The sequence below is a fragment of the Panonychus citri genome, unplaced genomic scaffold, assembly GCF_014898815.1.
Source record: "Panonychus citri isolate SS breed McGregor unplaced genomic scaffold, ASM1489881v1 Contig00068, whole genome shotgun sequence".
Classification (NCBI taxonomy): domain Eukaryota; kingdom Metazoa; phylum Arthropoda; class Arachnida; order Trombidiformes; family Tetranychidae; genus Panonychus; species Panonychus citri.
In genome coordinates, this window is record NW_026515473.1 from 562,080 (window position 1) to 574,841 (window position 12,762).

The 12,762-nt window shown below is 31.7% G+C and overlaps 3 protein-coding genes across 3 annotated transcripts; 2 read left to right on the plus strand and 1 right to left on the minus strand.

The window, feature by feature from the left end:
- Positions 1–100: 100 nt before the first annotated feature.
- Positions 101–1,934, minus strand: LOC128386404 (glomulin-like). The gene has a single exon (XM_053345437.1). It carries the CDS (start codon positions 1,820–1,822, stop codon positions 410–412), a length of 1,413 nt encoding a protein of 470 aa, XP_053201412.1. The 5' UTR covers positions 1,823–1,934; the 3' UTR covers positions 101–409.
- A 32-nt stretch (positions 1,935–1,966) lies between these two features.
- On the plus strand, positions 1,967–3,166 carry LOC128386407 (40S ribosomal protein S11-like). The gene is made up of 4 exons (XM_053345440.1): positions 1,967–2,125; positions 2,214–2,345; positions 2,446–2,651; positions 2,868–3,166. Exons 1-4 carry the CDS (start codon positions 2,114–2,116, stop codon positions 2,989–2,991), a joined length of 474 nt encoding a protein of 157 aa, XP_053201415.1. The 5' UTR covers positions 1,967–2,113; the 3' UTR covers positions 2,992–3,166.
- A 926-nt stretch (positions 3,167–4,092) lies between these two features.
- LOC128386402 (DNA repair and recombination protein RAD54-like) lies at positions 4,093–6,849 on the plus strand. The gene is given in 3 exon segments (XM_053345434.1): positions 4,093–4,741; positions 4,834–4,967; positions 4,970–6,849. Coding segments are annotated over 3 exon segments (2,178 nt in total). The 5' UTR covers positions 4,093–4,343; the 3' UTR covers positions 6,616–6,849.
- Positions 6,850–12,762: the final 5,913 nt, after the last annotated feature.

The following is a 12,762-nucleotide window of genomic DNA, read 5'->3' on the forward strand; positions in this document are numbered from 1 at the left end:
ATTAGATTAACAATTAAGGGGATATGATCAACTGTGGATTATAAATTGGAAAAGGATAATTGTGGATAATCAAGTCAAATGATAACAATAATTTTCTTTTCTCGCTTCGTACAAAACATTGATGATGATCATTAGGAAAATTTTGTGACGATATTATGTTTTACATTTGTGGATCTCTTTTTTTTTGTTTACAACAATTAATGATTAGGAAAAATGATTATGGAAAATGATTAACATTTGATCTTGATTTTTTACAATCTTTGGTTTAAAAGTGATGATCTCAAAGATCTACAACTGATTATCATGATCTTTACTCTTGTTCCTGATGAAATGGCTTTTTAATTAATTCTTTTCTCTTGCTTCTTAATTTGGATCGATTTAAATTTGATGAAGGTCGTTTACCATTGTTTCAACGAGTTGATTCATCAATTATGTCATTAATTCTTGCAACTAGACTTCTCATCATATCCAAATTGATCAATCCTAATCTTAACGATTCTCTTTCATGATCCTCGGAAATATCTGGAATAATATCAATCTTTTGTGCCTCAGTAATATTTTCATTTAGAATTTCAACTTTAAATTTATCATCAACATTTCCTTTGACTTTGAAATCTGGTTCGTCCATTTCTTGTAGTCGAGCCTTGTATTGTGCTTTCGAAATTTGTATTGCTTGCCAAATTAAATCGATGCAATCCTTTCTCAACCAATCAATTATATTCCAAATTTTGGACTCATTGATAGGATATTTATCTCTCAATAAAAGATATCTAATAAAATTCAAAAGAGTACAAATTGAATCAAAATTTTCTGCCAAATCAGTGTTAACTCCTTGAGGTAAACTCAATTCAACTGATCGTTGAATCACTTGATTTAAATTGTCAGTTAAAGTTGTCCAATCATCCTCATAAACAAACAGATCTTTATACAATAACAGCACCAAACGTTGAGATCCTTTTTCACTATCCGGATTGGAAAGTATTCTGAGTAGTAATTGACACCGAGTAGGTAACTTGAAACTATTAACGAACAACTTGAATAGAGACAATGCTGTTGACCTTTGAATCTTGTTACAACTGAATTTCATTATTTTGATTAGACAATTGTCGATAGGTGAATCTGTGAGAAGTTCAAGAAAAGTTGAGTCCAATGAACCACGAGCGAGACGTCGGAATAGCTTTACACTTAGAATGAGACCTTTATCGAAAATATTTTCTTCTTGTTGAGATAGAAGAAGATGTAAAAACGGTAAATGACGAATGAGAATATATTGAGATGAGAAAACATTTGGAAAAAAGTGAGAATTATTTGGAAAATCTTTCTCCAAACCATATCCAATGTATGAGATGATACTAACAGCATATAACATTTTACCAAAAGACAAATTCATCTCAAGAAATATTCTTTCCTGTGTCTTCATGAGGCCACGAATTGAATCAATCAGGGTGAAAAGATCTTCTTGTAAATCAGCGATCAATTTAACAATAGAATAAACAGTCAACAGGTTGAAATTAGTTTCCTTCAAATTGTTCCCATTTAAATTGGCTATTTTCAGGTAAGCATCAAGTGAAGAATCGGGTCTTTCAGATGGTCTAAGGTCAAGATAAACGAATGGATGATAAAGTAGGCCTAGTAAAACAACGGTCGCCTTTTCCCGTTCATTAATTGGTAAACCATTTTCCAACAATTGATCACTCAACAGTTTAACATTTGACCAAATCAGTTCAATGTCCATTGATTTAATCTTCTTCTCGTCTCGATATTCAAGAATGTCACTCAAATATTCCAATGGTTTCTTGGTCCCCTCCAAAGATTGATCCATGGTTAATATTGATCAAAGTGGAAAAAACAAATTAAAAGAAAACAGTTAATTGTAACAATCGGTTGATTACTAAAATCTAAACAGAGAAATTGAAAAAAAAGCTTTTCTTTTTCAAATTAAATTCTAAATTCTATTCGCGCCTTTTCGGTCAACTGTTCTTCTTACCACCAGGTGGCTTGGAGAAAAACACATTCGTCTTCCGTTTCCTTCTGTTTGTGAATTTGTGATTGAATTTTTTGGTTACAATTAAATTTTGTTTATTAGGTTAATTATTTTGATTCTCTATTAATCATGGCTGACCAGGTAAGTTAATTTAATTGTTCTTTGATTGACCTTTGAATTAATTGTGGAAAAATTTGTCTTGTTCTTTTCTTTTTTTCCTCTTGTTTAGACTGAAAGAGCTTTTCAGAAACAACCAACCATCTTCCTCAACCGAAAGCCTGGTCTTGCCAAGCAAAAGAAAAAAAAGCAAACCCTCCGGTATATTCGAGAAGTTGGTCTTGGATTCAAAGCCCCAACAGAGGTGATTAGTATTTTTGATTATTCACTTTTTTTCTCTCAATTATCATGTTATTTGTTTGGTGCTTATTTTCGAATTTTCTTTTCATTGCTTCTCATTCCAGGCTAAAGAAGGTACCTACATTGACAAGAAATGTCCATTCACTGGAAATGTTGCTATCAGAGGTAGAATTTTAAGAGGAGTGGTAATTAAAATGAAAATGCAAAGGACCATCGTTATCAGGAGAGATTACCTTCATTATGTGAAGAAATATAATCGTTTTGAAAAACGTCATAAGAACATCTCAGTTCATCTTTCACCTTGTTTCAGGTAAGCATTTATTTTCCTTTCTTTTTTCTTATTGATCTTTTCTGGTGAAAAGAAAATGATGAAAATTTTTCACGACGGTCTTCTGAAACGTTGTGTTGAGACTTCTATTAAGATTATCTGACTACTTTTATACCCTTCTTCAACTTTGTCAACTTAACCAAATTTTGTTTTCACCATTGATTAATAATTTTCTTTCCTTTTTCTTATATATTACAGAGACGTAGCTTTAGGAGATATTGTAACTGTTGGTGAATGTCGACCATTAGCGAAAACAGTTAAATTTAATGTACTGAAGGTATCAAAAGCTCCTGGTGCCAGGAAACAGTTCCAGAAGTTTTAAATGATATCTAAGTGGTTCCACAATTGTTTATATACCATCAATGAATGCAGCCCATGATTTCAACCATCTTAATCTCAGGCTCTAATCAACGGACAAATTACAAATTTTGGTGGGACACTTGCTTTAATCTTTTGTATTTGGAAGTTGACATAAATTAAACCTAATCTAATATCGACATATTTATCATCCTCTCATATACTTACGGTCATCATGTAAAATATGATTCATTTGTTTAAATGTTTTGCAAGTGATTAGATTTAAACTACCCTTTGACGAATAGACAATCTACTGAGTAAATTTAACTCTCAAATTTAACTAATCGGCTAATCAAAACAATCCACGCGCTTTTCTAACAAAATGGTTACGCTAAGTAAACATTAACTTGGATTGTTTGATATTCGTTAAGTGAGAATCTCAAGCTCGCGTTTTCGATAAAATTTCGAGAGCATAACTTAGATTGTATTAAAGAATTTCCTTGACTGTAAACTAATTCATCATGATAATAGAATTTAATATCAAGCTTAACTGAATAGATAACACGAGTTGACACGACACTTGAGGAAGAGAAAAAATAATTGCAAGTGATTGGAATATCTGTTTCACGGTGTGAAGATTTTAATTTACTATCCAAACAAACCGATCACAATTTTACATAATTGAAACATATTAGGTTGTTAAATAGAATCAATCGAGTTTTTTGAATCCAATTTGATTGGCATATTGTCGGAAACATCTACGGCAAAGGTTTAATCCATATTTACGGATGAGACCATGATGATTAGAGCAAACCCGGCAGCACCTTGATCCAGGTCCAAATTTACGAGGGTGAGACCACCAGATATTAGAATGACCCATGATTGTAAACAAGAGATTAAGATGAACTAAATTAAATTAGAACACAAAAAAAAGAGATAAACAATTAACCAGAAATTGAATTAATTTCAATCAACCAAAAAGTGAATTCAACACAAACAATCAGCGAATACAAGGAAACACTTTCGCCATCTACTTCCCATGTTACCAAGGCAACGAAAGAACAAAACAAAAAGCGGTAAACCCAAATTCTATTTCATCATGAGCCCAAATGTTTAGTTTCTCATCTGGTTCTTGTTATTTTGGCGGCTTTTCAATTCTGTCAATTTCTTTATTTAATTTAATTACAATTGTATTTCTAATTCTTATTTGCTTGATTCACATTTACTTTTAATTGTTTTTCTATCAATTTTATCATCTATTAATGTTTCTATCATTTGTGTCAAGTGAATTGAGAATATCTTCTGACTGTAACTTCTGTTTTCTCTCTTGCTCTTTTGTTTGAGAGAAAAGTGTTTTTTTTTGTTTAAGCTTTTATAATGTTGAGAAAAACAGCTCCAAGTCAGGTGATTAAGCGTCGCAGTGGTGATTTTGATGATCGACCCAATAAACGTAATAGTCGTGGAAGCAATTCTGCTAAAAAAGATGCTTCTGAAAATGATCCTGGTAAAGAAAACATTAAACACGAAGATTTGATCTCCCAAATATTGTCACAACCATTCAAAGTTCCCATCAAAGGTTATCTTGGAAGTTCTTTGAGTAAATCACTTGGTATTCGGAGAAATGGTGGTAGAAGACCTTTACACGACCCTTTTGCCGACAATGCTCTGATTCTCTATTCACCACCAGAATATAGTGAACATGATAAACTCAAGATGAAGCCTGAAGATATCGAAGTCCACGTTGTGGTTGACCCGGTTCTCGGAAGGATTTTAAGGTATTTAATCATTTTCTCTCCACATCGATTGTCCAATCATTCATTTTCTAATTGTTTTGTGTTCCATCTCTTGTCTTTCTAATCCCATCTAGACCTCATCAACGTGAGGGTGTTGCTTTTATGTATGACTGTGTCACTGGAAAGCAAATTGAAGGAAGCAACGGTTGTATCATGGCCGATGAAATGGGTTTGGGTAAAACTCTACAATGTATCACATTGATGTGGACTCTTTACGACAAGGACCAAAGGCTGAACCAATAATCAAAAACGCTATGATAGTTTGTCCAAGTAGTTTGGTACGTAATTGGTACAACGAGATAAACAAATGGTTGAATGGACGGTTAAACGCTTACGCTGTTGATAACGGTTCTAAAGAAGATGTTGACAGAAATTTGCGAATGTTCATCAATCCAAGTGGTCGACGTTGTGTGATTCCAGTTTTGATAATTTCTTATGAAACTTTTCGTCTTCATACTGATGTTCTTTACCTTGGTGAAGTGGGTTTGACCATTTGCGATGAAGGTCATCGATTGAAAAACATGGAAAATCAAACTTATACTGCCTTGAACGCTTTAAACTCTAAAAGACGTGTCCTCCTGTCGGGTACACCGATTCAAAACGATCTATTGGAATATTTCAGTTTGGTTCATTTCGTCAATCAAGGTATTCTTGGAACAGCTCAAGACTTCAAAAAGAAATACGAGAATCCAATTCTTCGTGGCCGTGATGCCGCAGCTTCAGACAAAGATAATGAACTGGGTAAAGAGAGATTGGAAGAACTAATTTCGATTGTACAAAAATGTATGATTAGACGTACCTCTGATTTACTTTCGAAATATTTACCTTCGAAAATCGAACTCATCGTTTGTTGTGGCTTTTCATCTCTACAAGAAAATCTCTACAACAAATTCATCGAATCGAAAGCTGTCTCAAACATCACCAACATGGAAGGTAAAGGAGGTGCCAATTCCTCTCTCAAAGCAATCACTTTTCTCAAGAAATTGTGTAATCATCCTGAGCTTATTCTCGATACAATTAACAAAGATCCCGGTTTCTCTAACCTTCGAAAATATTTCCCAGAAGAATTATCAAATTCTTCTGCTCGAGGTGTTCGAGTTGAACTTTCGGGTAAACTTCGAGTTGTTGATCATCTATTAGCTTTAATCAAATCAACTACTGACGATAAAGTTGTTCTTGTTTCCAATTATACACAAACAATGGACCTTTTCGAGAAACTTTGTCGCCATAGGGGTTATCAATATGTTCGTCTTGATGGAACCATGTCAATCAAGAAACGAGCCAAAGTTGTCGAAAGATTCAACGATCCCAATGGATCAGAATTTATATTCATGTTAAGTAGTAAAGCGGGAGGTTGTGGATTGAATTTAATTGGTGCCAATCGATTGGTGATGTTTGATCCTGATTGGAATCCAGCCAACGATGGTCAAGCAATGGCTCGAGTTTGGAGAGATGGACAGAGAAAAACTTGTTTCATTTATCGTTTACTTTGTACTGGAAGTATCGAGGAGAAAATATTCCAACGTCAAACTCATAAAAAAGCTTTGAGTTCTTGCGTTGTCGACAATGAAGAAGATGTCGCTCGTCATTTTAGTCTATCAGAGCTTAAAGAACTGTTTAGACTGGAAAAAGGTCATCCCAGTCACACTCATTCGAAGCTCCATTGTAAAAGGTGTGTCAATGGTGTTCAAATTAAATTACCTCCCGAAGATGCTGATTGCAATGGTGACCTTAAAGATTGGCATCATTGTTATGAAAAGAAAAATATTCCCGATCAAATGCTTAAATCGGCCTGGGACAGCGGAGTTACATTTGCTTTCCATCAAAAGTCAAAGGTTATCAAAGTGGTACCTTAATTGTCCAATCGGATGGGTGATTAAGAAATAAAGAAGCTGTAAATACAACAACAATCAACAGAATTTGACAATTGACAAAAAAAATGATTCTATTTTTCCAGTTAAATTATATGTTCATTTTAAAAGGTTGTGTAATTAACTAGTTGAAATTAATTTTCTAAAATTGATTCTCTTTATTAACTCTTGTATAATGTTTATAAATCAAATTAAATCATCTACCCATTTACTAGAAAATGTTGATTAGTAATCATTCACCCAATCAATACATTGATATTTTTTGATTTGATTCATAATCAATACAAATATCATCATTAGTTATTCCTCAATTGCAGAAAAATCAAATCAATTTACATAGAAAACAATTTAGTCTACGATTCATTTAATTCATTTAATTGTGAGTGATGATAACAACTTATCATGATTGAGCTAATCTGAATGATTATCTGAGTCAACATGATGAATATTAATCGACTCTTGAAAAATCTATTAACCTTTTTTTATCCTCAAATTAACAAAATTAGGAATAAAATTTTCTCAAATATTTTAACCAAAAATCACGAGCCTCAAGATTTAATCGCTTCTTTCATGAGACTTAAATCAATCGAAAGATCGAAATTCATTATAAAAAAATCAACGACAAATAAATTTCAACGTTTCATGTGCTACTTTCTACTGATTGTTAATAATATTTTTGCCATTCGGTGGTTGATTCTTGGAATTACAAACAATGAATTCTTACTATTCATTCTTGGCGACGTTTTCGCTCAAACCAACGATCGCAAGTTCCTGAACTATTTGTGTTATTTTGGTTCTTGTCTTTTTATTGTTTTGAATTCTTTCAATATTTGGTTCAATAACTTTGTGGACAATAATTATACTCAAGTCATCGAAGACTACGTCGAGAGTATTAGAACTTCTAGAAAAGTATTCCACTTCTCGAATTATTATGAATGGCTACTTCGAACTTCTTATATCTATCAAATAAAGTTCTATGTCCTGATTAGTTACTCTGCCCTATATTTTTTCGTGTTTGCTCATTTTCTGATAGCGATTTCATTTTTTACTGATTTTCAGACTTTTCTTTTGCAATTATTTTTCATTTGTACATTTTACTATTTCATACATTTTTGTGGCTTCAGCGTTTTCTGGCTTGTACTCTGCTGCACAATGACAGTTTCATTTACCTATTATCACTTATCTTCATGCAATATAATTAATTTGAATCAATTGAAATCCTCATCTCGTCAAATTTCATTCCTCTCTGAATTACAAATGTTCAATAATTGGGTAGATTTATACAATCATCAGTTGAGGCTGCTTATCTTATTCGCTTATTCTTGCATAACATCTATCATGGTTTTCGTCGCTTATTATGGTTCACAATACGACTTCGAAAACATTTGGTTGAATGTCCTTTTTCAAGCATCGAGTATCTTTGCTTTAGTGGCCATCACGATATTTTGTTACGTTTCTTCCTCTATTTCTCGAGCAGTTTGTACCATTTTTCTATCTCATAATATCTACTAGTTATTCTACTACATGTACATGTATATTGTATTTTCAAAATATAATCTTTCTTTTTTTATTCACAGGGATACAGAACTTATTTGATGATTTACTCATTATCCAAATGTAAAACCAATGACATTTCGTTAATGTTAAAGGTAATTAAGGTTAAATCTCTCTTCGTACTCGATGATCATTTCTGATTAACCAAAGTTTTTATTTAGAGACTCGAAGTTTTGGATCGATTCTCATATCGTAAGATTGGCTTGTATTTAAATGAAACCACTTTGATATGTAACCATTCCTCGATTATTGTAAGTAGCCTAGAAGGTCAATCTAATGGTCGAACTACATAGATTTGTTTTTGAAATTTTTTACTTCTTTTCTCGATTTTCAGTTCGGATTAGAATGTGTTGGATTATATTTACTCATGTATTCGAATTTGGGCAGAATAAATAATAGAATTGATCAATAGAATACATAAAATCTCTGGGTACCAGGCCAAAACCCGTCATTGTCCATAGACTCTTCGTGAAATTCAATCTGGTGAAAATTTTTTCGTTTCTTGTCCGATTTTGAATCAAAGGGTCTTAAATTGATTATAATAACATAAACTATTAATTTAACAATCAAATCAAAAGAAAACCTCTGTCAATTGTGGTGGAGGTGAACAATAAATTTTATCGAATATTGTTGATCGTCTATTGGATTTTTGTTTTTTCAACATAATTTGATTATTCATTTCTCGTTCGCCACAATTTTAACTTTACTCTATTCATCAACATTTTAATTCACATACATTGTAAATAATGTTAACAATTCATACTCGCCTTAACTTTGGCCTCAATACTAAACTTTCTCTGTTGACATAATACTCCATAGATAGATAACTTTTATTACTACAGTGGGTAGTGCGTGAAATTAAGTGGTGATTAGTTAATCAAATAATAAAAAAATGATCGAGTTTTCTCGTAAATTGTATTAATTATATATTTATATACATGTATGTATGTATTGTATAATATTATTAAATTTTTTAATTTTATTATTCAAATCTCTTTCAATATTTTATGTTACCTAACAATTAATACTTTGTACTGGAAGTAACGAAGAGACTTATACTGCCTTGAACGCTTTAAACTCTAAAAGACGTGTCCTCCTGTCGGGTACACCGATTCAAAACGATCTATTGGAATATTTCAGTTTGGTTCATTTCGTCAATCAAGGTATTCTTGGAACAGCTCAAGACTTCAAAAAGAAATACGAGAATCCAATTCTTCGTGGCCGTGATGCCGCAGCTTCAGATAAAGATAATGAACTGGGTAAAGAGAGATTGGAAGAACTAATTTCGATTGTACAAAAGTGTATGATTAGACGTACCTCTGATTTACTTTCGAAATATTTACCTTCGAAAATCGAACTCATCGTTTGTTGTGGCTTTTCATCTTTACAAGAAAATCTCTACAACAAATTCATCGAATCGAAGTGAAGAAGATGTCGCTCGTCATTTTAGTCTATCAGAGCTTAAAGAGCTGTTTAGACTGGAAAAAGGTCATCCCAGTCACACTCATTCGAAGCTCCATTGTAAAAGGTGTGTCAATGGTGTTCAAATTAAATTACCTCCCGAAGATGCTGATTGTAATGGTGACCTTAAAGATTGGCATCATTGTTATGAAAAGAAAAATATTCCCGATCAAATGCTTAAATCGGCCTGGGACAGCGGTGTTACATTTGCTTTCCATCAAAAGTCAAAGGTTATCAAAGTGGTACCTTAATTGTCCAATCGGATGGATGATTAAGAAATAAAGAAGCTGTAAATACAACAACAATCAACAGAATATGACAATTGACGAAAAAAATGATTCTATTTTTCCAGTTAAATTATTGTATATGTTCATTTTAAAAGGTTGTGTAATTAACTAGTTGAAATTGATTTTCTAAAATTGATTCTCTTTATTAACTCTTGTATAATGTTGATTAGTAATCATTTACTCAATCAATACACTGATATTTTTTCTGATTTGAATCAATCAATACAAATATCATCATTAGTTAGCCCTACACACTACTTTTACAAATCAAATCAATTTACATAAAAAACAATTTAGTCTACGATTCATTTAATTCATTTACAATCTAAGTGATGATAATAACTTATCATGGTTGAGCTAATCTGATAGATTACCTGAGACAGTCAACACGATGAATATCAATCGGCGTCTGAAAAATTTACTAATCTTTTTTTATATTAAAGTGATTAAAATAGTTGATGAAATCTCCTGGAATATATTGAATAAGAATCACGAGCCTCAAGATTTAATCGCTTCTTTCATGAGACTTGAATCAATCGAAAGATCGAAATTCATTATAAAAAAATCAACGACAAATAAATTTCAACGTTTCATGTGCTACTTTCTACTGATTGTTAATAATATTTTCGCCATTCGATGGCTGGTTCTCGGACTTACGAACAATGAATCTTTACGATTCATTCTTGGCGACGTTTTCACCCAATTCAGTGAACGAAAATTTCTAAATTACTTTGCTTTTTTTGCTTCTTATCTTCCTATTGTTTTGAATTCATGCAATATTTGGCTGAATAATTTTGTGGACATTAATTTCACTCAAGTGATTGAAGTCTACGTCGAGAGTATTAGAACTTCTAGAAAAGTATTCCACTTCTCGAATTATTATGAATGGCTACTTCGAACTTTTTATATCTATCAAATAAGATTCTATGTCATGATTAGTTACTTTACCTCGCTTTTAATCCCCTTTGCTCATTTTCTAATAGCGATTTCATTTTTTACCGATTTTCAGGCTTTTCTCTTGCAATTATTTTTCATTTGTATATTTTACTATTTCATACATTTAACCATCTTCAGTGGTTTTGGGGTTCTACTCTACGGATTAATGGCAGTTTCATTTGCCTATTGTCAATTATCTTCATATATTGTCATGAATATGAATCAATTGGAATCTTCATATCGTCAATTATCATTTCTCTGAATTTCAAAAGCTCAACAATTGGATGGATACATTTAATCATCAGATAAAGTGGATTGTTTTGTTCAGTTATTCTTATTTAACCTTTATCATCGTTTTAGTCTCTTATTATAGTTCACAACACAATTTCGAAAACATTTGGCTTAATATCCTTTTCCGCATATCGAGCACCTTAACTTCATTGGCCATCGCAACATTTTGTTACTTTCTTTCGACTATTTCTCAAAAAGTTAGCACCACTATTCTAAAATTAATAGTAAAATTAATCTTGGGTTTTTCATTCACAGGGAAACAGAATCTATTTGATGATTTACTCATTATCGAAAAATAAAACCAATGACATTTCGTTAATGTTAAAGGTAAATCTCTCTTCTTATTTTGATTATCATTTCTGATTAACCAAAGTTTTTATTTAGAGACTCGAAGTTTTGGATCGATTCTCATATCGTAAGATTGGCTTGTATTTTAATGAAACAGTTTTGATATGTAATTATTTCTCGATTATTGTAAGTACTTGAGTACATACGTAATAATATGTCAATCTAATTGTCGAACTATTTCTTTTGAAACTCTTTTTCTTCTCGATTTTCAGTTGTTATTGGAATGTGTTGGATTATATTTACTCATGTATTCGAATTTAAACAGAACAAATAATAGAATTGACCAATAAAATATATCAAATTACAAAATTTCGTTCTGTCCGATTCTAAGAAATTGTAGCATCAAAAATCGAATCCAATCAAAGTGATGATCTATTAGAAATGTCATAACATCGAGTTTTGATATATTCTAATAGACTATTGATATTTATTATCAAGAATATGATAAACTTAAAATCACCAAAAACCTGCAAATTGATCAACCATAATGGGATGAAGAAAGTCAATATTGTGATGAAGATAATTTTCTTTTCCTTTAGCTATTGATTAAACCTTAATCATTATCTAAAGTCATAAATTTAAGATCGATTAATTACCACATTGAATTATCGGTTTATGTATGAATAAAAGCAAACTTTACTATTATCTCGCTCAATTTTTATAGAACATACGAACTCATTAATATCGAATTATGAAGAAGGGTTTTGAGCAATTTTCGAACTGGTACTAGACTTTGCCTCGTTTTTTAGCTTCATCGTCCAAATTACTAAACTAATGGTTTAGAAAATCGAATATTAGGAAAATTATGAAACGAAACAAAACTTCCTAATTGACAATCGATAATTAAAATCTTTTAGAAAATGGAATTTTATTGATGATATTTATTAGAATCCAACGATGGTCAAGCCATTGCTCGAGAAGAAGAGATGGACTGAGAAAAGCTTCATCGATCGGTTGATTTGTAAATCAAACTAAATCATTTACCCATTTCGATTAGTAATTAATAATGTTTACTAAATCAATACTTAGATATTGTTTCTGATTTGAATCAATAATCAATGAAAATCATTATTAGTGTTTTCTACAATTTAAAGCAAATCAAATCAATTTAGAAAACAATTTATATACAATTCATTTGATTCATTTACAACCTAAATGGCTATGATCATCATTATAACTCATCATAATCGAGGTAAATTCGGAAAATTTATCAGAGACGGTAAACATGATGAATATTAATCGGCGCTTGAAAATC

Coding starts and splice junctions, on each gene's coding strand:
- LOC128386404 (XM_053345437.1), bottom strand. CDS start 1,822: ATGGATCAATCTTTGGAGGGGACCAAGAAACCATTGGAATATTTGAGT.
- LOC128386407 (XM_053345440.1), top strand. Junction 2,346..2,445: donor GATTCAAAGCCCCAACAGAG/GTGATTAGTATT, acceptor TTCTCATTCCAG/GCTAAAGAAGGTACCTACAT. Junction 2,652..2,867: donor CATCTTTCACCTTGTTTCAG/GTAAGCATTTAT, acceptor TATATATTACAG/AGACGTAGCTTTAGGAGATA.